A 27,021-nucleotide genomic window follows, 5' to 3' on the forward strand; every position below is an offset into this window, starting at 1 on the left:
TCTGGGTGAATATGATATATCACTTGCCAAACTGAGGATCTGTTTAGCTCCAAGAACTGACGGAGTGAAACAAAGACAAGTAACATCTGATTAGATCACAATGTTTATCTTGCATCATTGTAGTACAGACTTATTTGGAACCTCCCATACATCTGGTGATAAGACTATCTTTTCAACCACTTCTCACATATGTATATGTACCTTCAACTTCTTTAGCATCCAACAGAAAATTCCATCATTCTCAGTTTGGTCATAGGTGTTTAGCATGTTCATTTGTCAAAGGTTAATTATCGCAAAATACATATTACATAATACAAATAAAAATATATATATCATGATTCCTTTTCGATGTTCTATCAATAATGGGATAAGCAGACCTCACTTTGGCAAGTGGAGTTATTGTGTGGTGTATACTCAAATATTTTCCATGACCTCTACCATCAACCTAGACAGTCTAGGGTGCTGTTTTCGATTATACTGGTTGGACCAAGCTCTTCGTACACATCTTCTGCCGTCAAGTAGATTTTCTTATCTATGACGGTTACTATTGCTTAATCATGCTATTATTGTATGAAGTCTGAACACATTCTGTTGCATCAGTGGAAACCCACAAGTCACCGCTCTAGGTTTGTGACGTAGAGCGGTGACTTGTGGGTTTCCATCAATGGTTCTGTTGATGTGTTCTCTAGTTATTGACCGGAAACTAAAAATTTGTGTAATAACCTGTCTCGTATAGTATCACTGTATGAAGTTTGAACAAAATCCGTTTATGTGTTCTTAAGTTATTGTCCGGAAACTTGTGAAACAATCTTTTTTTTTAGTAGCAGTTACCTTTGTAGTTGACCTTTTGACCCCAAATTCAATCACAAACTGTAATTTCTAATATGTTATAATTGCATGAAGTTTGAACAAATTTCACTAATGTGTTTTCAAGTAATCATTCTGAAACTATCTATTTTTAGTAACATTGACCTTTGTAGTTGACTTTTTGACCCCAAATTCAATCCCAAGCTGTATTTTCTCATATGCTACCATTGTGTGAAGTTTGAAAAAATTCCATTGATGTGTTCTCCAGTTATCATCTGGAAACTGAAATTTGTGAAACAATCTATTTTTAGTAACAGTGATGTTTTGTTGTTGACCTTTTGACCCCAATTTCAATCCCAAGCTGTACTTTCTCATATGATACCATTGTGTGAAGTTTGATAAAAATTTGTTGATGTTTCCTAAAGTTATCATCTAGAAACATTTTTTTTTAAAGTTATCTATTTTTTGTAACAGTGACCTTTGTAGTTGACCTTTGGACCCCAAATTCAATCCCAAGCTGTATTTTCCCATATGCTACCATTGTGTGAAGTTTCATCAAAATCCATCAATTGTTCTCAAGTTATCTGGAAGCCAAATCCGGACAGACAGACAGACAGACGGATGGAAGGACAGACAGACAGACAGAAACAAACACTATAGTCCACTCCTGTTTCATCGGCAGGGGACTAATAAAGGGGGAAAACTCTGATCAGAATTAGGGCTGGCTAGACAAATAGCCCTTGATGAAGACTTATACAATTACCTGGTAGAGGAAAGAAATTCATTTAAAGCTTTACAAAAAAACAAAACAAAACATTTAAGAAGCTATATGACTTTTAATGGCAGAGGAAAATCACATTTTAGGACATAATACATTTATAGTTTTATTTTCTTGTTATTCTCCGATAATTCTCTTTATTTTCAATACTTTTAGGTCAGTGAATAAGTAGTCAAGATAAATATCGACAGTTGTATAGACTTCCCGATAGCGGAGAACAGGATTTCTACAGAATACCATGGTCTACAGAAGATCTATACATCAAGCTCAGTGTACGCTGCCAAGTATTCCTATCTAGTTTTTGTAGAAAAAGACAAAATTCTTTGGTCAATATTATTCTTAAGAAGCAAGCCAAATTCTTATTATGTAATATTTTTCTTTGACGTGATATTTCTGTTAATCATTCTATGGTCCCATAGGAATCTAGTTTTAGACAGGGTACACTGGCCTTGAAATAGTATGTAACAGATTCCATGATCCTTCAAACTTCTACAATATATTTCATGTCTGATTGCCAAGTGGATATATTTATAAGTAATAAGGCCTTTCCACAAATTATGTATAGTACATACCATTAAATAAAGCACAAATCATGATGATATAGATTATTCTTCAATGATTATACCGGTAATATCACTAACATCAAAAGGAAAAACAGAAGTGATCTTAACCCTATGTCAGGACGGAATCACAGGGACTTGACACAAACCAGAAGCACTAGCAAATATATCTGCGCTACACAAACCAGAAGCACTAGCAAATATATCTGCGCTATCATATAACATATGAACTTCTATAAAGACTATAGATCTGTCATTCCTTACAAATCCCTGTGGATATATTTTTCAATCTTTCTTTGTTGTTGAAAGACTGTCATATACCTTATAATCCTGATCTCTTTCAAGATTTCAATATTTTGAATACTTGGATATGTATAAAGGTAAACAAATCCTTAACCTTATTGACACTATATTGGTTCATTTTTTCAAGCTAATTTTGCTATCTCTGCTAAGACTTTTAGACTTCCACATTTAGTGGCGAACTTTTTGTCTTTGACAGAATGTTATTTATTAACAAAATAAAATGTGCATGCACCTCAAAACTGAATGAGTTGAAGAGTAAAGTAAATTTACAATCATATTGATAAATTATCTTTTAATTACATGATTTTATTTTTAACATGCCAAACTTTATAAAAAGAAAGAAATGCAGCTACTAAGATGACATAAAAAATCTATGATTTACAACAGATACATATAAATATTTACAGTCATGATACATAATAGCGGTACAATGTACAGTAGAACATCATTAAACCTTACACAAACAATAGAAAGTATATCTTAGGGCATCATCATCTTTAGTGACATACATGGTACTTTAAAGTAGAGATTCCTTCACTCAACGGAAACTAAAAATAATGATAGACAACATGTAAAGGAAAAGCTAAATAAATTACAGGGAGTGTATTATTCACAACTTGTTTCTGAAAGACATTAAAATCATAGACCTGAGTGATTAGATGTAAGTGATGTTCTACTGTACGTACCTGTTGTCATTTTAGTGAAAACTTTTATCTCGGAGGAAAAATGATAGCTACAAAGTTAATCAAAGACCTAACGGTACTTAAAACCACAAACTATAACCAATACATAAATATGTGTGGGTAAATTCTGTCAGTGTTTGTCAATGGATGTATAAATCATCTCCATAATACCCTTGAGGACACACATAATTAGTACCAAGTGTGAGAATGCTGGTATATCATGGTGTATTAGAAAAAAATATCCTTCATCTCCAAAATAATCACAACAAAACACTAATAGTAAGTATTCCTATTTTACGCAGGTGATCAACAATAAAACAACAATATACTTTTGTTTTTAAACATTTCTGATTAGTGATAGTAAATATACAACAACGTAACAGTTGTAAGTATCACAGGGTTATCCTTGTGTACAGTTGGCCAGTAGGGGGCAGTGTCTTCACACAGCCTAGTCGCACGCCTCGCCACACCTACATACGATTGTACCTGCTGATGACGGTCTTGCAGTTGGGGCAGCTGTGGGTCACGTCCTTGCAGCCATCCACACAGAATGGAATGAAGCAACAGCCAAGGTCACATCTGTCAAAACATAAACAATATAAATCTATAGTTTTAAATTATCAACCAAACAAGAACAACTGAGATAGTACACAGAATACAATTCTATTTCAAATTACTAAACCAGAAACCAAGGTTTTAAATTGAGGTAACTTTTAATATTGAGCTACGTATTCTTGATTTTTTATCTTCAGGTTTATGATTCCAATGATTCAAAAATTTCCTATCGATTAGGACTGTGAATCTCTTATTCCAGTAGGAGCTCAATACAAGTGTGAAGAAGATATTTAGCATGGGGTTTCAGTGGCAAGTAAAGCATGAATTCAGCTCCAAACATTTTCCCTTTGATGAAAGTGAAACATCCATTAAATAAAAGATCTAAACTGTGAAACAGTAACAGAGCCACAGTCAGTGAACATAAATCCATTTAGACATTCTTAGAGAATCTTTACTTGAAATGCATGTAATAAGATCTAGGGTTGAAATATTAAAACACTAATTAAGTAAACATATACATGTACTGTGTAACATGAAATATATTCGTTGGTACTTTCTTGTATTTATTTTTTCGATCAAGTTTCCAAATCATGTCATGTGGTAATATTTGTGGTTCACCGATAGAACAATGATAACAATAATATATAAAACAAGATTTGTAGCTTTTTTATTCCTGGTTTTACAGCAACCGCAAAAAACAATGAAAATTTTGACACAACACAATTTTTTTATATTATACAGTACCCGATAGGTTTTGACACACTAAGGCTGATCCGAGTGAAATTTTTTATATTATACAGTACCCATAGGATCTGACACACTAAGGCTGACCCAGATGAACATTTTTATAATTTACAGTAACGTTAGGATCTGACACACTAAGGATGACCCGGGTGATTTTTTTCATATTATACAGTACCCAATAGGTTCTGACACACTAAGGCTGACCCGGGTGAACATTTTTATAATTTACAGTACCCATTAGGATCTGACACACTAAGGATGACCCGGGTGATTTTTTTTTATATCATACAGTACCTAATAGTACCCGTTAGGTTCTGACACACTAAGGCTGATTCCTGTGAAAATTTTTATCAAGAGGGGGGTGGGGGGCGTAGTGTTACCCAAATCAAGGGGGTGGAATGTTAACCATATCAAGGGGGGATACAATGTTACCCACATCAAGGCTGATATAGTGATACCCACATCAAGTGGGAGATATAGTGTTACCCATATTAAGGGGGATATAGTGTTACATATATTGTTTGGGTTTATAGTGTTACCCATATCATGGGGGGATATAGTGATACCCACATCAAGGGGATATAGTCTTACCTACATCAAGGGGACATAGTGTTACCCACATCAAGGGGGATATAGTGTTACCTACATCAAGGGGACATAGTGTTACCCACATCAAGGGGAATATAGTGTTTCCCATATTAAGGGGGATATAGTTTTACCCATATTAAGGGGATATAGTGTTACCCACATCAAGGGGGATATAGTGTTACCTACATCAAGGGGACATAGTGTTACCCACATCAAGGCGGATATAGTGATACCCACATCAAGGGGGATATAGTGTTTCCCACATCAAGGGGGATATAGTGATACCCACATCAAGGGGGATATAGTGATACCCACATCAAGGGGGATATAGTGATACCCACATCAAGGGGGATATAGTATTACTCACATCAAGGGGAATATAGTTTTACCCATATTAAGGGGGATATAGTGTTACCCACATCAAGGTGGATATAGTGTTACCTACATCAAGGGGACATAGTGTTACCCACATCAAAGGGGACATAGTGTTACCCACATCAAAGGGGACATAGTGTTACCCACATCAAGGCGGATATAGTGATACCCACATCAAGGGAGATATAGTGTTACCTACATCAAGGGGGATATAGTGTTACCTACACCAAGGGGGATATAGTGTTACCCACATCAAGGGGGATATGGTGTTACCCAAATCAAGGGGGTTATAGTATTACCTACATCAAGGGGTATATATATATATAGTGTTACCCATATTAAGGGGGACATAGTGTTACATATATTATTGGGATTTATAGTGTTACCCATATCATGGGGGTTTAAAGTGTTATCCACATCAAGGGGGATATAGTGTTACCCACATCAAGGGGGATATAGTGATACCCACATCAAGGGGGATATAGTGATACCCACATCAAGGGGGATATAGTGTTACCCACATCAAGGGGGATATAGTGTTACCTACATCAAGGGGATATAGTGTTACCCACATCAAGGGGGATATAGTGATACCCACATCAAGGGGGATATAGTGTTACCCACATCAAGGGGGAGATATAGTGTTACCCATATCAAGGGGGATATAGTGTTACCCATATCAAGGGGATATAGTGTTACCCACATCAAGGGGGAATATAGTGTTACCCACATCAAGGGGGATATAGTGTTACCCACATCAAGGGGGAGATATAGTGTTACCCACATCAAGGGGGATATAGTGATACCCACATCAAGGGGGATATAGTGTTACCCACATCAAGGGGGATATAGTGTTACCCACATCAAGGGGGATATAGTGTTACCCACATCAAGGGGGATATAGTGTTACCCACATCAAGGGGGATATAGTGATACCCACATCAAGGGGGATATAGTGTTACCCACATCAAGGGGGATATAGTGTTACCCACATCAAGGGGGATATAGTGATACCCACATCAAGGGGGATATAGTGTTACCCACATCAAGGGGGAGATATAGTGTTACCCACATCAAGGGGGATATAGTGTTACCCACATCAAGGGGGATATAGTGTTACCACATCAAGGGGGATATAGTGTTACCCACATCAAGGGGGATATAGTGATACCCACATCAAGGGGGATATAGTGTTACCCACATCAAGGGGGATATAGTGTACCCACATCAAGGGGGATTTATAGTGTTACCCACATCAAGGGGGATATAGTGATACCCACATCAAGGGGGATATAGTGTTACCCACATCAAGGGGGATATAGTGATACCCACATCAAGGGGATATAGTCTTACCTACATCAAGGGGACATAGTGTTACCCATATCAAGGGGGATATAGTGTTACCCACATCAAGGGGGATATAGTGATCCCACATCAAGGGGGATATAGTGTTACCCACATCAAGGGGGATATAGTGTTACCCATATCAAGGGGATATAGTGTTACCCACATCAAGGGGGATATAGTGATACCCACATCAAGGGGGATATAGTGTTACCCACATCAAGGGGGATATAGTGTTACCCACATCAAGGGGGATATAGTGATACCCACATCAAGGGGGATATAGTGTTACCCACATCAAGGGGGATATAGTGATACCCACATCAAGGGGGATATAGTGATACCCACATCAAGGGGGATATAGTGTTACCCACATCAAGGGGGATATAGTGTTACCCACATCAAGGGGGATATAGTGTTACCCACATCAAGGGGATATAGTGTTACCACATCAAGGGGGATATAGTGTTACCCAATCAAGGGGATATAGTGTTACCCACATCAAGGGGGATATAGTGTTACCACATCAAGGGGGATATAGTGTTACCCACATCAAGGGGATATAGTGTTACCCACATCAAGGGGGATATAGTGATACCCACATCAAGGGGGATATAGTGTTACCCACATCAAGGGGGAGATATAGTGTTACCCACATCAAGGGGGATATAGTGTTACCCACATCAAGGGGGATATAGTGTTACCCACATCAAGGGGGATATAGTGTTACCTACATCAAGGGGACATAGTGTTACCCACATCAAGGGGGATATAGTGATACCCACATCAAGGGGGATATAGTGTTACCCACATCAAGGGGATATAGTCTTACCCACATCAAGGGGATATAGTGTTACCCACATCAAGGGGGATATAGTGATACCCACATCAAGGGGGATATAGTGTTACCCACATCAAGGGGGATATAGTGTTACCCACATCAAGGGGGGATATAGTGTTACCCACATCAAGGGGGATATAGTGTTACCCACATCAAGGGGGATATAGTGATACCTACATCAAGGGGACATAGTGTTACCCATATCAAGGGGGATATAGTGATACCCACATCAAGGGGGATATAGTGATACCCACATCAAGGGGATATAGTGTTACCCACATCAAGGGGATATAGTGTTACCCACATCAATGGGATATAGTGATACCCACATCAAGGGGGATATAGTGTTACCCACATCAAGGGGGATATAGTGTTACCCACATCAAGGGGGATATAGTGTTTACCTACATCAAGGGGGGATATAGTGTTACCCACATCAAGGGGGATATAGTGTTACCCACATCAAGGGGGATATAGTGTTACCCACATCAAGGGGATATAGTGATACCCACATCCAAGGGGGATATAGTGATACCCACATCAAGGGGATATAGTTTACCCACATCAAGGGGGATATAGTGTTACCCACATCAAGGGGATAGTGTACCCCATCAAGATATAGTGTTACCCACATCAAGGGGGATATAGTGTTACCCAATCAAGGGGGATATAGTGTTACCCACATCAAGGGGATATAGTGATACCCACATCAAGGGGGATATAGTGATACCCACATCAAGGGGGAGATATAGTGTTAGCCATATCAAGGGGGATATAGTGATACCCACATCAAGGGGGATATAGTGTTACCCACATCAAGGGGGATATAGTGTTACCCACATCAAGGGGGATATAGTGATACCCACATCAAGGGGGATATAGTGATACCCACATCAAGGGGGAGATATAGTGTTAGCCATATCAAGGGGGATATAGTGATACCCACATCAAGGGGGATATAGTGTTACCCACATCAAGGGGGATATAGTGTTACCCACATCAAGGGGGATATAGTGTTACCTACATCAAGGGGGATATAGTGATACCCACATCAAGGGGGATATAGTGATACCCACATCAAGGGGGGATATAGTGATACCCACATCAAGGGGGGATATAGTGTTACCCACATCAAGGGGGATATAGTGTTACCCACATCAAGGGGGATATAGTGTTACCCACATCAAGGGGGAGATATAGTGTTACCCATATCAAGGGGGATATAGTGTTACCCACATCAAGGGGGATATAGTGATACCCACATCAAGGGGGATATAGTGATACCCACATCAAGGGGATATAGTGTTACCCACATCAAGGGGGAGATATAGTGTTACCCACATCAAGGGGGATATAGTGTTACCCACATCAAGGGGGATATAGTGATACCCACATCAAGGGGGATATAGTGTTACCCACATCAAGGGGGATATAGTGATACCCACATCAAGGGGGATATAGTGTTACCCACATCAAGGGGGATATAGTGATACCCACATCAAGGGGATATAGTGTTACCCACATCAAGGGGATATAGTGTTACCCACATCAAGGGGGATATAGTGATACCCACATCAAGGGGATATAGTGATACCCACATCAAGGGGGAGATATAGTGTTACCCACATCAAGGGGGATATAGTGTTACCCACATCAAGGGGGATATAGTGTTACCCACATCAAGGGGGATATAGTGTTACCCACATCAAGGGGGATATAGTGTTACCCACATCAAGGGGGATATAGTGATACCCACATCAAGGGGAGATATAGTGTTACCCACATCAAGGGGGATATAGTGTTACCCACATCAAGGGGGATATAGTGTTACCCACATCAAGGGGGATATAGTGTTACCCACATCAAGGGGATATAGTGTCAATAGGGGATATAGTGATACCCACATCAAGGGGGATATAGTGTTACCCACATCAAGGGGGATATAGTGTTACCCACATCAAGGGGGATATAGTGTTACCCACATCAAGGGGATATAGTGATACCCACATCAAGGGGGATATAGTTTACCCACATCAAGGGGGATATAGTGTTACCCACATCAAGGGGGATATAGTGTTACCCACATCAAGGGGGATATAGTGTTACCCACATCAAGGGGGATATAGTGATACCCACATCAAGGGGGATATAGTGTTACCCACATCAAGGGGGATATAGTGTTACCCACATCAAGGGGGATATAGTGATACCCACATCAAGGGGGATATAGTGATACCCACATCAAGGGGGAGATATAGTGTTACCCATATCAAGGGGGATATAGTGTTACCCACATCAAGGGGGATATAGTGTTACCCACATCAAGGGGGAGATATAGTGTTACCCATATCAAGGGGGATATAGTGATACCCACATCAAGGGGGGGATATAGTGTTACCCACATCAAGGGGGATATAGTGTACCCATCAAGGGGATATAGTGTTACCCACATCAAGGGGGATATAGTGTACCCACATCAAGGGGGATATAGTGTACCCACATCAAGGGGGATATAGTGTTACCCACATCAAGGGGGATATAGTGTTACCCACATCAAGGGGGATATAGTGTTACCCACATCAAGGGGATATAGTGTTACCACATCAAGGGATATAGTGTTACCCACATCAAGGGGATATAGTGTTACCCACATCAAGGGGGATATAGTGTACCCACATCAAGGGGGATATAGTGATACCCACATCAAGGGGATATAGTGTTACCTACATCAAGGGGGATATAGTGTTACCCACATCAAGGGGGATATAGTGATACCCACATCAAGGGGGATATAGTGATACCCACATCAAGGGGGAGATATAGTGTTACCCATATCAAGGGGGATATAGTGATACCCACATCAAGGGGGATATAGTGTTACCCACATCAAGGGGGATATAGTGTTACCCACATCAAGGGGGGATATAGTCTTACCTACATCAAGGGGACATAGTGTTACCCATATCAAGGGGGATATAGTGATACCCACATCAAGGGAAGTATAGTGATACCCACATCAAGGGGGAGATATAGTGTTAGCCATATCAAGGTGGATATAGTGTTACCCACATCAAGGGGGATATAGTGTTACCTACATCAGGGATATAGTGATACCATATCAAGGGGAAAGTGATACCACATCAAGGGGATATAGTGTTACCATATCAAGGGGATATAGTGATACCCACATCAAGGGGGATATAGTGATACCACATCAAGGGGATATAGTGTTATCTACATCAAGGGGATATAGTGTTACCCACATCAAGGGGATATAGTGATACCAACATCAAGGGGGAGATATAGTGTTACCCACATCAAGGGGAATATAGTGTTTTCCCATATTAAGGGGGATATAGTGTTACCCACATCAAGGGGGATATAGTGATACCCACATCAAGGGGATATAGTGTTACCCACATCAAGGGGGAGATATAGTGTTACCCACATCAAGGGGGATATAGTGTCAAGGGGGATATTACCCAAATCAAGGGATATAGTGTCACCCACATCAATGGGATATATGTATACCCACATCAAGGGGTTATAGTAATATCTACATCAAGGGATATAGATATAAGTGTTACCCATATTAAGGGGGACATAGTGTTACATATATTATTGGGATTTATAGTGTTACCCATATCATGGGGGTTTAAAGTGTTATCCACATCAAGGGGGATATAGTGTTACCCACATCAAGGGGGATATAGTGATACCCACATCAAGGGAGATATAGTGATACCCACATCAAGAAAAATATACTGTTACCCATATCAAGGGGGATATAGTGTTACCCATATCAAGGGGATATAGTGTCACCCACATCAATGGGATATAGTGATACCCACATCAAGGGAGATATAGTGATACCCACATCAAGGGGGATATAGTGTTACCCACATCAATGGGATATAGTGATACCCACATCAATGGGATATAGTGTTACCCACATCAAGAAGAATATACTGTTACCCATAAATTTCTAATAACAAGAGGCCCATGGGCCTTAACGGTCACCTGAGTTAGAATATATAATGAAACAAGTAATGAAACAAATTAAAGACATATAAACACTATATGCTGGGCCTTGAAGTTGGTCAGTGATTTATAAATTTGACTTTTAAGACTATGAAGAGTATTTGCTTCCATCAAACCTGTGAACTTAGAGGTATTTTTTGAAATTTTAATCATTTTGACCCTTTTTGGTCCTGCCCCTGTGGTCCCCCAGGGGGTCATCGATGACGGATATGGATGTTAAAATGCTATATCTTAGGCTTATAATTCTAATCAAGTTTGACTAATTTCCTACGAAAATTGGGCAAATAATGTTCACAAATATGTTTTTCCTATATAAACTAAAGTAAACTTGACCCCTCCCCAGGGGGTAACGTAAGACCCCCAGGTCATATAATTCACAATTTTTATAAAACACCTTAAGACCTTTCCATCTATAATCATTTTATTCTACTATATCCAGAATTTTAGAAGATTTTTTAAGTTTTAGCCTATTTGACCCTTTTTTTGCCACGCCCCTCTGCCCCCAGGGGGTCGGCCAGGACCAATGTGGATATGATATTAAAATGCTATCTCAGGCTAATAATTCTAACCAAGTTTGACTCATTTCCTATGAAAATTGAGCAAAAAATGCTCATTAATGTGTTTTTCCTATATAAACAATAGTAAACTTGACCCCCTACCCAAGGGGAAACAGGACACCCCAGGGTCATATAATTTACAATTTTTATAAACAAACTTTAAGACCTTTTCATCTATAAAGTGTATTTGATTATACCATTTCCAGAATTTTAAAAGAATATTTTTGAAGTTTTAGCCTATTTGACCTTTTTTGGCCCCGCCCCTCTGCCCCCAGGGGGTCGACCTGGACCAATATGGATATGATATTAAAATGCTATCTCAGGCTAATAATTCTAACCAAGTTTGACTCGTTTCCAATGAAAATTGAGCAAAACATGCTCATAATCATAAATGTGTTTTCCCTATATAAACTATAGTAAACTTGACCCCCTCCCCAGGGGGAAACGTGAGACCCCAGGGTCATTTAATTCACAATTTTTGTAAAGGACCTTAAGACCTTTCTATTTATGAAAAGTATTTGATTCTACCATTTCCAGAATTTCAGAAGAAGATTTTTGAAGTTTTAGCCTATTTGACCCCTTTTGACCCCGCTCCTAAGGCCCCTGGGGGTCAGTCATAGAAAATTTGTTAATAGGATTAAATGGCCATCTCATACTGATAATTCTGACAACATTTGACTCATTTCCTATTACAAATGACCAAATAATGCGCAAAAATGTGTTTTCCCAATATAAACTATAGTAAACTTAACCCCCTCCCCAGGGGGAAACTAGAGACCCCAGGGTCATATAATTCACAATTTTTGTAAAGGACCTTAATACCTTTCTATCTATGAAGAGTATTTGATTCTACCACATCTGTGAGTAGAGAAGAAGATTTTGATTTTTGAAATTTTACTCAATTTTACACCTTTTGGCCCCTCCCACAGCCCCCTGGGGGGTGGGGACCATATAATTCACAATTTTGATTGGCCTTATGCCTTAGAAGGTTTGTGCAAAATTTCATTGAAATTGCTTCAGCAGTTTTGGAGAAGAAGACGAAAATGTAAATTGTTTACGGACATACGACGGACGACGCACGACGACGGACAAAAGGCGATTAGAATAGGTCACTTGAGACTTCGTCTCAGGTGACCTAATAAAAGTTATGTGATGAAGAGAATGTTACAATTGTGATTTTGTGATATGAAATGTATCAAACTCATTAAATAATTAATCTTAACTTGTTTGATAAATTTCATATCACATAGCCACTGATCCTTTATTTACCAAATGAAAAAACTGATATTTCAAATTTGGGTAGATAGGTTTGGAGTACAATGGGACATCTAATGCAATTTGTAAATGTATGACATACCAGTAAATAAAAATATAAAAGTCATCTCAAATCATTTTGATATAATTTAACAGGAATAAAACACAATAACAAGCAGTTGATAAAAGATTTGTTTTAATAGGATCTATTTACCTAAAAAAGAAATATGTAAATAAATAATCCCATATATAGATGAATTAAGTACATGTGAAAACTACACCGACCTACAGACAGCAATCGTATAGATATGGGTACAATAGGCCAGAAAAAATATGTCTGTTTAGGGTTACCTGACCGACCCTAATTTTTTATCCCCAACCATAATTTTTTTTCTCCACTTTTCTACGAAAAAATAATAATTAAAAGTCAGGATTTCGATTTCACACTCAGTTTCCTGCTATTATTTTAGAGTGAAAGACTAAAAAAAATCCTCTCGACCTACCGACCCTAATTTTTTTGCCAATGTAACCCTAAACAGACATAAAAAAAAACATGTTTCTGCCTTAGTAATATATCTACACACAGTGGTCCCGTGGTAATCAAGACACTGAGTGTCGGGAAAACTCTCAATCCAAACACCGAGTGTCCGGAAAACTCTAAATCCAGACAGAAATACCAGAGAACAGATTTTCTTATTGACTACATAGACTGAATTTGTAAGTCCGGAAAATTTACAATGCAGACAGTTTGGACTGAGGACGCAAGTGTCCAGATTATCAACAAGCCACTGTATAATGCTATGCTAATATTACAAGTGTAACTATAAAAATATGTCCATCTTCAAACATATTATAACTCTTTCTTTTATGAGATTAACTGGTACAAAAGTATCATATAAATTTTAATAATGAAAATACCAATACAACAATGAGAAGCCATTTGGATGAAACAGAATTTGCTTATAATATAATGTTTCTACCCTGCTAGAAAAATAAAATATCAATAACAGGAGGCCTGGGGGCCTTAAAAGTCACCCAAGTTCTAGTACAGAATGACACAAAGATGTGTAAACAGTATATTGGCCTCTTGCAATCATAAGGCTTATGACTTATGTGATCATATAGCTTAATATATAGAGCCAAACAATGGCCCACGTGTGACAAAAAGATCTAACCTCAGTGGTTAACATGGTGATTTAAAGCTTGCCAATATTCCCACAACCCCCAGTAGTATATATTTTGATGTAGAACTTCTATACAATTCATGGTTGCCTATCCAGAAAGAGATTGGCAAGTTGTGCTAGATCAGATTTGAATATGTTTCTATAGTAACAGTGAAATTATCGAAAAAGAGAGGTCCCCAACAGAAGGCACAACTCGGGCCCTAGCCTGATATATAAAGAAAGTTTCAAGGACTAAGTTGAACAGGTCTTAAGATACTTTTATCTATAAAAAGTATTTAATTTTACCACACCAATGAACTGAGAAGATTTTTGTAAATTTTTTCAAATATCCCTTTGGACCCTCCCACAGCCCTCTGGGGGTTGGGGGCCATGTATAATGTAGTTCAGAATTTTGATTAGTTTTATGTATTAGATCTGTGCAAAATTCATTGAATCTAGTTTAGTTGTTTAGAAGAATTCTAAAATATGAATTATTTACACACATATGATCCATAACGACCTACAAAAGGCGATTAGAATAGGTCACTTGATAGCAGTAAAATAGGTATAATTATAGTATTTTTTCACACATATTATCAAACATTCCAAATACCATTTAAATCCATGTTCTTTACATGAAGTAAAATAAGACTAATGGTAATGATAACAAACTAATCAATCTCTTTAATACATCTATGAATATCAGGATATTTATAACTTGGCTACTACAACACTCATCTGTCAGGAGGATAGTGTTTTAACACCTTACAAAAAGTCATAGATTTGATGGGCCAGTAGATTTCTGTAATAACAGTATTTAAAACAATTTATTAGTTTGGTTTACTACTTAAGGACATGCCAGGTTTAGAGGGTTGAGATAAGTCAACCATGGGATTCAAAACTGTGACCCTGAGGTGGAAGGCTTGTGTTAATGCGAGGACATCTTAGTCACCCAGAGTGGCCCAAATTCAGCTTTTGATATATTAACAATAGTTCTCACTTAATGAATGAGTGACATCATCAACTTGTACAGCATTACCATGCACAATATCATTGTACTTTGACAGACCTGTGTTAATGGTGTGCTGGAAACACTTCCAAACTATACATTTTTTTTTTTTTTGAAGTTTGGTAGAAAAACATTCACACACGGGTATGCTATAAATAAGCCTTGTTCTTATCAGCCAGGGTTTGTAAAAATACACCAGGAAAATTTTGACACCTATTTTGATATATATTTTTATCCTCCAAAGTTTTTTTTGAACAAATTTTAAAAGCGTTATTGTTTGTTTACAAGGTTATGTCATAATTTAATGACAATACAGTGTTTTAACTATATCAACAGGAAGCAACTTTGCATGATGTAGATGAACCAATATACCATATCATAAATATTATACCAAGTAACTTACTAAGGTGAGAGAGTATTAGGAGAATGTAGACTGGTCACTGAACTGGACAGTTACTGGTGTGTTAGGTAGTAACACTTTATATAGGACAAATAAAACAAGGGCTGTTGGAGAACAGCAAAGCTCGCCTATTCAGAAGAAGTTGATGTTCAAGTATTTACTATTTAAACATGGAAATATGACAAATTAACAGACTCAAAAAACCCCTAAAGGGACCCAAATTGGTTGTATTATCACGTTCAGCATCCATACACATTAGGAAAATAAAATCATAAACATTTATGATGACTCAAGCTTAAACAATAGACAAAATAGAAACTTGCTCAAAAACTTTAACATGGAAATATGACAAATTAACAGACTCAAAAAAAACCTAAAGGGCTCCAAATTGGTTGTATTATCAGTTCAGCATCCATACACATAAGGAAAATAAAATCATAAACATTTATGATGACTTATGCTTAAACAATTGACGAAACAAAAACTTGCTCAAAAACTTAACGTGAAATGGGACCCCAACGCTGACGCCGACGCCGGGGTGACAACATTAGCTCCCCCTATTCTTCGAATAGGCGAGCTAAAAACATTTCAGCAATAGTATTTTACACATGGTCATGTATATAAATTTCTTACTTATGGTCAGTATATAAATATCTTACACATGGTTATGTGTATAAATATCTTACACATGGTCATGTATATAATTATATTGTATAGAACTAATAGAATTAGGGATGGACACACAAAATGATGATCAGAAAATAGAATTATGGATGGGCATTCAATATACAAGGAGAATAATTCCGCCCTAAACCTGGCATAATTTTTTTTCTCCGTCTTATTTGGGTATCGGGATCAATACCTTGAGAAGAAGACTTAGTGGCAGTGTGTGAGTCATCTTAACCACAATCAATATTATTTTGTTAAAAAACGAGATTCTAATACATTGAGCAAGAGGATGTCACATCCTCCGAATTCCCAACTGGGAACATAAAGCTACTCATCTTGATAAATGTGCTCTGAAAACTTTCTCCTGATACCTTCTATCTTTATTACAGTACATCTTGTAGTCCACATTAGGTCACAATCACGTAAGATAACATGTATAAAGCTTAAGACAGTGGATTGCAGATCAAAGACCCCATAGCATGCAACATTTCACTTTCAGAAAATTACACTAACTAATGTTACATCACAACTTGCAGATCAGATTTTTTCAAAATGCTCCGATTACATTTAAACAGTATGACAACAGATCTTATATAAGGCATGAAATTCACCAAAATAGAAATATCGATGGTAAATATTACGACAACATTTAACATGAACATTTTCCATATTTCATTATTTTATCATTAAAATTTGAAAATATGACTTGTCAATATTTTAAAGAATGACGTAGAATTTGTTCTGGATTAAGTGACATTTGTTCTGGACTCAGTATTTTTCAAAATGCGATGAACTTAATTTCTGATTAATATTACAGATAAATCAGTGGTTCCATTAAAACTAAAAGAAAAACAAAATTGGCTTTAATCAATGAACAGGCAAGATTCGAAGACCCAGGTCTTTATGTTACAGACATAACACAAGTAGATGGAGAAATGGAACCGTCCATCATAACCTCAACATAAAACCACTCTACATTATTACTGTATAGTGTATAGAAATGGAACCATCCGTCATAGCCTCAACATAAAACCACTCTACATTATTACTGTATAGTTTATATATAGATATTGAACCATCCGTCATAGCCTCAACATAAAACCACTCTACATTATTACTGTATAGTTTATAGATATTGAACCATCCCTCCATCATAACCTCAACATAAAACCACCTGTTCTCCTAAAATGACTCTACATTATTACTTACGTCGGGTCATAACCTCAACATAAAACCACTCTACATTATTACTGTATAGTTTATAGATATTGAACCATCCGTCATAACCTCAATATAAAACCACTCTACATTATTACTGTATAGTTTATAGATATTCAACCATCCGTCATAACCTCAATATAAAACCATTCTACATTATAACTGTATAGTTTATAGATATTGAACTATCCGTCATAGCCTCAACATAAAACCACTCTACATTATTACTGTATAGTTTATAGATATTGAACCATCCGTCATAACCTCAATATAAAACCACAGGGGGCCAACTCAATGAAAATGGATATTGTCATACATTTTTTTTTGTATTTGGTGGATGGGCTGATGAGTATATATGACAGTCATGTGATTTTTTTCCAAAAATACCAGATTTGAAAAATTGTTAAAAAATCGGGATATTTACTATAAAACAGAGAAAGGGACGACAGTCGCCATATTGGATTTTTTACCCCCACCTCGATTAAAGTTAATTTTTTCACAATAGTATACCTTTTTTCCTAGAGTCATAGTCACGCATCAGTCCTCCGATAATCCATAATTACACACATACCATGCAAAAGCATATAAACGATGACTATATAGTCAAACGCAATATTTTAATCCAAAATTACCGGCGCTTTCTGACTTGTGACATCGAAAGCAACATTCTAGTGAAGAGCGATTAGAGTGACTTCCCCTGCAATGTCATTCAATGGGTATAGTCAGAGGTATTCCGATACGTTTTAATATTCAAATTTTCCGCGAAAACAAACGTATCGGAATATCTCTGATTAAACCCATTGAATTACACTCCAGGGGAAGTCACTCTAGTCGCTCTTTACAAGGAAGTTGCTTTCGATGTTACAAGTCAGAAAGCGCCTGTAATTTTGGATTAAAATATTGCGTTTGACTATATAGACATCGTTTATATGCTTTTGCATGGTATGTGTGTGATTAAGGATTATTGGAGGACTGATGCGTGACTATGACTCTAGGAAAAAAGGTATACTATTGTGAAAAAATCAACTTTAATCGAGGTGGGGGTAAAAAATCCAATATGGCGACTGTCGTCCCTTTCTCTGTTTTATAGTAAATATCCCGATTTTTTAATAATTTTTCAAATCTGGTATTTTTGGAAAAAAAAATCACATGACTGTCATATATACTCATCAGTCCATCCACCAAATACAAAAATGAATGACAACATTAATTTTCATTGAGTTGGCCCCCTGTGTATAAAACCACTCTACATTATTACTGTATAGTTTATAGAAATGGAACCATCCGTCATAGCCTCAACATAAAACCACTCTACATTATTACTGTATAGTTTATAGATATTGAACCATCCGTCATAACCTCAACATAAAACCACTCTACATTATTACTGTATAGTTTATAGATATTGAACCATCCGTCATAACCTCAATATGAAACCACTCTACATTATTACTGTATAGTTTATAGATATTGAACCATCCGTCATAACCTCAACATAAAACCACTCTACATTATTACTGTATAGTTTATAGATATTGAACCATCCGTCATAACCTCAATATAAAACCACTCTACATTATTACTGTATAGTTTATAGATATTGAACCATCCGTCATAACCTCAACATAAAACCACTCTACATTATTACTGTATAGTTTATAGATATTGAACCATCCGTCATAGCCTCAACATAAAACCACTCTACATTATTACTGTATAATTTATAGAAATGGAACCATCCGTCATAACCTCAATATAAAACCACTCTACATTATTACTGTATAGTTTATAGATATTGAACCATCCGTCATAACCTCAATATAAAACCACTCTACATTATTACTGTATAGTTTATAGATATTGAACCATCCGTCATAGCCTCAACATAAAACCACTCTACATTATTACTGTATAGTTTATAGATATTGAACCATCCGTCATAACCTCAATATAAAACCACTCTACATTATTACTGTATAGTTTATAGAAATGGAACCATCTGTCATAACCTCAACATAAAACCACTCTACATTATTACTGTATAGTTTATAGATATTGAACCATCCGTCATAACCTCAATATAAAACCACTCTACATTATTACTGTATAGTTGTTGATATTCACAAGAGTTTTAATTTCGCTAATTTTGCAGATTCACTCTTTACAAAATTTAATGTCTCACAAAATTTTTCAAAAATTATGTTTTCACATATATCACCAAGTGATTCGCAAAAATAAACCCCGCAAAAAAGTTCCAAACAATAAATTGCAAATATTTGCATACACAAAATTGAACAACTATACAGTAGTGTTCTCATCCAATCGATAGACTAGTTTATTCACTTCTGTTTTTGGCCATTACAGCCAACAAATGTCCTTTAAGTACTGAACAGCCAACGTACAGTGGTCCTACATACGACTGTACCGACTGACAGTCTGGTGGCAGCTCGGGCAGGTATGGAGGACATCTTTACATCCAGCGACAAAAAACGGGATAACACAGCAAGGGATGCATCTGGAACAGGAAACAGTAGTGATATTGTTAGAAGGGATGCTGATTATTTTGTTGTAACTGACGAAACGTTTGGAAAGTACATCAAGTTACATGTTCCCTTATCACACCATTTCAAAGAATCTTTTTTCACAAGCAAGTATTTTGATATACCTTGTATAGCCGAAATAAAAGATGCAACATTGCAAAAACATGTACCTGCAGCAATTTTTTTTCTCAATTAAGATTTTCCTGTAAATTTTGTCAACATATTGGTCCCAAGGGTTATGTAGTACCATATACCTCCTTTACCATGTGTTCGTTTCATTTCAGAAATTTTCATGAATTTTTATTTTGCCCAAAAACATTTCATATATTACAAAAGAAATCTGCATATTTTCATGAATAACATTTTGTTACTTTTTTTTACTGTTGTTTATTTATTTATGTTTTTAGTTGAATACATTTTGTAATCTTATCATTTATCTACATCAGCTTGTTGAATCAGTTTCTGATCACACCACCAATACATGAAGCATTATACATGTGACCATCACAACAATACCAATGCAACATTCTTTGTGGCCCATTGTTAATTACAATTACATGCTTAGCTTCTCCTGTCAAACCCATTGTTGAGTAAAACGACATGCTTTAATATTTCAGTTTTATTGATATTGTATAAAGATTCATGTGTCAGTTATATGGTAAAATGAAATTTACATTCCAACAATACATTCTCCATACAGTGAATTTCTACAACATTTTAATTCTTAAAAAATAAAATCATTAAATATTGAATTAGTAGAATAACTGGGATCCCTGTTTTAACCGAAGGCATTGATCCAGACAGGACCTGATGTATTTTTTTAAATTAAAATATTGACTCAAAAGATTGTTTTCATTTGATAACTCTAATTAAATTAGATAAGAAATTCAGAACTTAGATACCTAATGTGGTGATACAAGCATCCAAAATGTGTTACTAAATAAACTAGAATACATTTTGTTCTGGCAAATTTGAATGAGCCTCAGCTTAGTCATGTACCATATTTGACTTTATACCAAGCAAGTTTTCATGAATAGGTACACAGTTACATACTGGTAGGCAAAGTGAAATTATACAAATATCTAATCTAGGGCTGAAAGAACTTCAAATTGGGTCATTCAGCAACATGTTTGATTTCATGCAACATTTTCCCTTTTTTTTTCAATTTTAATTACTGTACCACCAAATACTTAAATGCTTTACATTTGTTTAAACAGGAGTATAATGCTAAGGTTTTACCAATAATCCATTTTGTACTGTATGTCTTCACATATTTAATCATCATTTTATACAATTATTGCCATAATAGGTTTGATTCATCATTGCTTTTTCTAATCTAAAGCTAAATATTTCATATTCATATTCTGTTTATAATGAAATAACAATCTTGATCTTAAAACAATACAATGTTTTTGAGATATATGCCGCCCCTGTCGATTTCCAGATAAAACGTTGTGGCTTAAACATACGAAAATGATACTTGACATTACTTGACAAAACTATGATGTACTTTTGAAACAAAGTTTTATAAACCATCATTAATAATCAATTTCGACCTTGAATCAATGTTTGGTATTAGATATAACAGATAGGTGACAAAACTATGATGTACTTTTCAAGCAAAGTTCTAAACCATCATTTATTAAAAGGTTAATGGCGGTTATACAAGGAATCAAATGAGTAGGTTCGAATATGAATCATGCTCCATTACAGCATAATCATGCCCTAACATACAGCAACCCTATACTCTACTAGCTCTACGCTAAGTAACATATCTATTCTCAATTACATATAACTATATACTAGAATAAAAATAAATTATATCTATGTTAAACCTATGTAGGAACTGTTCTAAAGATCACTGTAACTAATAAAGACTCCTTTTCAGGCATAAAAAGAATTCATTTTCCATGTAAAAGCATGTAGGCCTGATTGGCCCCTTGAAATTCTCAAAATCGTGAATGTATGTAGGCCTGATTGGCCCCTTGAAATTCTCAAAATCATGAATGTATGTAGGCCTGATTGGCCCCTTGAAATTCTCAAAATCATGAATGTATGTAGGCCTGATTGGCCCCTTGAAATTCTCAAAATCTTGTGTTTTCTATCATAAAATGGCTGACTATATCCAAAACAACTCATATAACCTATTACAACATTTATACAATATTGCATAAATGCAGAAATCAAAAGCCAATTGTAAAGAATGCTATGAGCAGAATTTCTAAAAGATCTATTTAAGACATAAGGGGAGAATATAGCATCTTCAAAATATATAATATTAAGGACTAGATTTTCAGATTTAGGACCTCCTTTGCACAAACAAATTTACTTTTGAAATTATCTATCAAATGTGTATGCCAAATTGCAAGTAACCTAAAATATACCTAGTATTAATTATACCCTATCTATCATCAATGGTTTGTGTACAGTAAACTTTGGAAACATTGAATTGAATTTGAATTCGAACCCAAATTAAAGGGAGATAATCATGTCATCCTTGTCCATAGATTTCTATTACCCTATAAAATAACACTACCAGTAAAAACTGTTATGGTTGTATATCCGTTTCAGCTGCTGACTCTGAAGTGGTCACTTGATGTTTCTAAAGTAGTCTCAATGATCATTTTAACAACTTAAATGCAATTGAACAGTATAATACATACAAGTAGCTGATACACACATTATGTGTCTATATAAAAAGGTTATACACAATGTACACAGCATCAGATATGTTTGACTAAATAACAGAAATATCATCTTGAAAGACATGTTCTTAACTCATTCATCCTATACACATCTATAGGCTCTTCTACATCAAAGACCAGTCAATTATCAAATTTCAGAGTGAATGAGTCAAAATAATTTGTTAATCATCTAGATCTGCCACCAATGCAAATCTTTTAAAACATGGCAGTTTTCATTTTCATTTGCTTTAGTATGAAATGAAGCAACATTTACTTCTTGCTTACCATCAAAGACCAGTCTCCGCTCACTTTGGCAGTGCATAAAAAATCTTAGACACGCAAACTCGAAAGCATACATTAATGAGGCACCGGTTCTCGATGTTTGTCAGCAGACACGACACGATACAATGACGAAAAGTCAAATGAAAAGAATAATTTTTAGAAGTATAGTCCATAAAATAGAACATATCAATAATCTTTAAATAAAAGCAAGCAACATGCAAACTTATTCAATAAGAACTTTTAAAATTGATATTGGTCGACGGAGTGCAACCAAAACTACTGGTGCTATACTGGAACATGCTAAATAATAGTAAAGTAAGCTGTATGACCCGTTCTCCAACATTTTCACCATTTCTGTTCACCATATTTGTTAATTGCTTGTATCATTGCCACAACCTCAGGTTCATGCAGGGTGAAAGGGCACTTTCTATGTAATACAGTTTTTTAATTTTCTCCTGTACATCTGCACACAACTTAACTCTGACTACAAGTATTTAATTACTAATTATGTGTTTACTACAATTTCAATGAAATCATCCATGTATTTGATAATTTGAGCTAACATTAATAGGTCATTAGATATACATGTAAGTTTTTTTTGTTAAAGTTGGGGGACAGATTTTCTCCACATTGTGGCAGTAGATGGAGGGGCTCAGTATTCCATCTTTGCTTATTACAGATTTATCTGTCCCTGCAGGTAGATGTAGGTTGTGATATCATCATTTTGTGAGCAAAAATTATGTCTTTTTCCAAAAAATGTGATGCTCACAAAAACATTAGTAACTATCAATGTCTCCCTGCAAGGGCATACAACTGTAATATGCAAAAGTAGGATAAGGATAGGATTGTTGTAGATATAAAAAGGGCAATTGTGTGTTCATGTAACATTATCACATTGGTCACATGACTATGGCATGGCATGGGTTCACTTTTAATTCAGACAAGGTTTTTTTATTCCTCAGGGATGGGATTTCTTGATAGAATGACGAGTAAAAAGAAATGACTCAACAGTATTGTCTCAGAATGTATCACATATAAAGATCTAAGAAATTTATCCATTCATTATTAATGAATTTTGACAATCATACAGCATTAACAACACCGATATCTTTGAAACTGACGATGTAACAGGAGGACTTACCCGACGATACACAGGACAAGGCAGATGATCCAAGTGAATGTTCCAGTCTCAAACTGAGTAGCAGTAACAACCTCAGCCTGACAGTGAGGACAGCGGGTGTGGACGGGCGACTCCCGGAACTGCTGTACAACGGTGACCGCAGGCTGGGCTACCACTACAGTGGTCTGCCCCTGTTGCTGGGGGTAACCTGGCTGACCTACAACACATAGGTCAACATACCAACCACAAACATCCCAGTGCAGTATTTCTCCACAAATAAGACCCCTCCCGCAAATAAGTCGCACACCACGATTTAATTGTATTTCTTCTCTGGGTGAAGTACTAATTTGCAGTGTAACATGGTACACAATATAATCCCAAAGATTCTTATCTTAAAACTGGTAATATAATAATGTCAATATATAGTAAAGATTGTCGGACAACTCAGACTATGCACAGCTATATATTGCTTGTTAACGTGCTGTTAATTAATTATTCAACTGACTTTAATTTCTCCAAACAAAATACTTCGTATTTTTTAGTATCATGGTGATGAATTTATTTATTTGGAATTTTATTGTGCTGGTGTTTTAGATAAAGGTGTCAATCAACAAGGCAGCATTGTGTGCATGTCTTTGTTTATGTATCAACATATAGTTAAAATTGATAAACTGGAAAAAACTATTCCAGTTTTCCGTATGATGGGGCCTACCTGATACACCCATAAATCTGACAATAAAATATACATCACAAACACCACACTGCAAAAACTATACAGTGACTTTAACAGTCATGCATCATTAAAGACTATATCTATTGCACATCTAATAAGTAAAATGTCCCTGCTGGATATATACTGTGTCTATCATATTTCAAATATAAAAGTAAACAAGAATTGTTGGCTGAAAGCATCGGTGAGCTCCATTGAAAGTATCTACAACAGCACAGACTGGTGAATTTCTCAGTTCTCAAAGACTGGTGAATTTCTCAGTTCTCAAAGACTTGTGAACAGTAATTCACCTGAGTTATCAAGTAAACGAGATATAATATGTGTTAATTAGCTATTGTACAATGATCAATACACTATGTGCTATTATCGACAGTATAGTTTGTACAATTATGACAAATCCTTAATTCCACTCGCATGCTCTGCCTTTTGAATCATACCATATAAGAAATTGGATTATTATATATTAGTGCCATCCTGGGTTTAGTAAACATGGGTCCGCGGTGGCCGAGTGGTTAAGATGTACCGACATATTACCACATGCCCTCCACCTCTGGGTCGCGAGTTCGAATCCCATGTGGGGCAGTTGCCAGGTACTGACCACTGGTCGGTGGTTTTTCTCCGGGTACTCCGGCTTTCCTCCACCAACAAACCTGGCACGTCCTTAAATGACCCTGGCTGTTAATAGGACGTTAAACTAATCAAACCAAAGGTTTAGTAAACAATAATGATATACACAGACTTGGGATGTCATCTATACATGTCATGGTCACCACCAGCACCTGGTTATACCGCAGATAGCAATCTTTGATACACAGCATAACATATCATCACATGAAAAATGAAGCGTTTCTGAATATTTCCGAGTGGCATATCAATATTTGATCATGTTTAGCAATGTAATGGGCAACCTTTAGCTATGCAGTGTATGATATGGAGGGCTACATGCAAGCTAAATACCAGGAATAATCCTTTGGGAGACAGACTGGAGTGATCCTCGGCCAAACGCTCTGGATACATGATAATGTACCGATAAAAATGTGACAAAGTACATGGGTAATATGCATGCTGGATTTCTTGTCAATATATAACCATGTACATGTATTCTCACTTCACTTAGCTTACAGGACATTCACAATCTTGTGACTACAGGACAATGCAGGCATAAATAATATCATGGTTAGAATCTTACCTGGATAGTTTATATAGACTGGCAATTAATAAGTTAATACAATCTTGATTACTTTAAGTACAAATTAGTAGTCAATACACATTACATCCCTCCTTCTCATGCAACTCAATCCAACCCATTCAGTGATTTAAAATGTAACAACCTAAAACCGCCATGCTTCTTAGAATAAGTGTCTGAAGAAGGAAATTTGTTTTTTGGGGTACATGGGGGTTTATATAATTACTCTTAACAAGGAAGTTTCTTTTGTACTGTTCAACAAATGGCAATACATATATAAAAACAAAATGAGACACTTAAGTACTTTAAATTTAAATGGGCATGTTTGTTTTCCATGTAGTTTTTTTTAGTTAATTTTTCTGCAAACAGGTTTAAATAACTATATTTACAGATTATTTCAATTTATTGGCATTGTTTGTGAGTATATAATGAAGTAATTCAATATTCTAACAGAAATATCTAAATCTACTGTACGTGACAACAATGGACTAAACAACAACAAAATTTTTGGTGATGACAGACAATGAATAAGGTGAGCTTCAGGCTAGACCTGGGTATCAATATCAACTCAGAGTCATCTCCCTTTCTGG

The 27,021-nt window shown here is 36.2% G+C and overlaps 1 protein-coding gene and 1 long non-coding RNA gene across 17 annotated transcripts in view; both read right to left on the reverse strand.

Annotated features, from left to right (window-relative positions):
• Positions 1 to 1,623: 1,623 nt before the first annotated feature.
• LOC138323287 (cell death-inducing p53-target protein 1 homolog) overlaps positions 1,624 to 27,021 on the reverse strand; it is a 42,928-nt gene continuing 17,530 nt past the window's right edge. For 8 of the 16 annotated variants that reach the window (XM_069267779.1, XM_069267775.1, XM_069267774.1 and 5 more), the window contains 3 exons: positions 26,435 to 26,452; positions 24,537 to 24,732; positions 1,624 to 3,710 (listed from right to left, as the gene is read on the reverse strand). In XM_069267779.1, coding sequence (XP_069123880.1) covers positions 3,602 to 3,710; positions 24,537 to 24,732; positions 26,435 to 26,452 — 323 coding nt within the window. In that variant the 3' untranslated portion in view covers positions 1,624 to 3,601. The remainder of the gene's footprint in view (positions 3,711 to 24,536; positions 24,733 to 26,434; positions 26,453 to 27,021) is intronic. The other 8 variants (XM_069267778.1, XM_069267777.1, XM_069267772.1 and 5 more) reach the window with 1 other exon arrangement.
• Positions 17,483 to 24,524, reverse strand: LOC138323288 (uncharacterized). Its single transcript, XR_011208535.1, has 3 exons — positions 23,399 to 24,524; positions 17,894 to 20,404; positions 17,483 to 17,760 (listed from the first exon to the last, which is right to left on the reverse strand). It is a non-coding gene; the product is annotated as an uncharacterized lncRNA (long non-coding RNA).

This window comes from Argopecten irradians, chromosome 5, assembly GCF_041381155.1.
Source record: "Argopecten irradians isolate NY chromosome 5, Ai_NY, whole genome shotgun sequence".
NCBI lineage: Eukaryota > Metazoa > Mollusca > Bivalvia > Pectinida > Pectinidae > Argopecten > Argopecten irradians.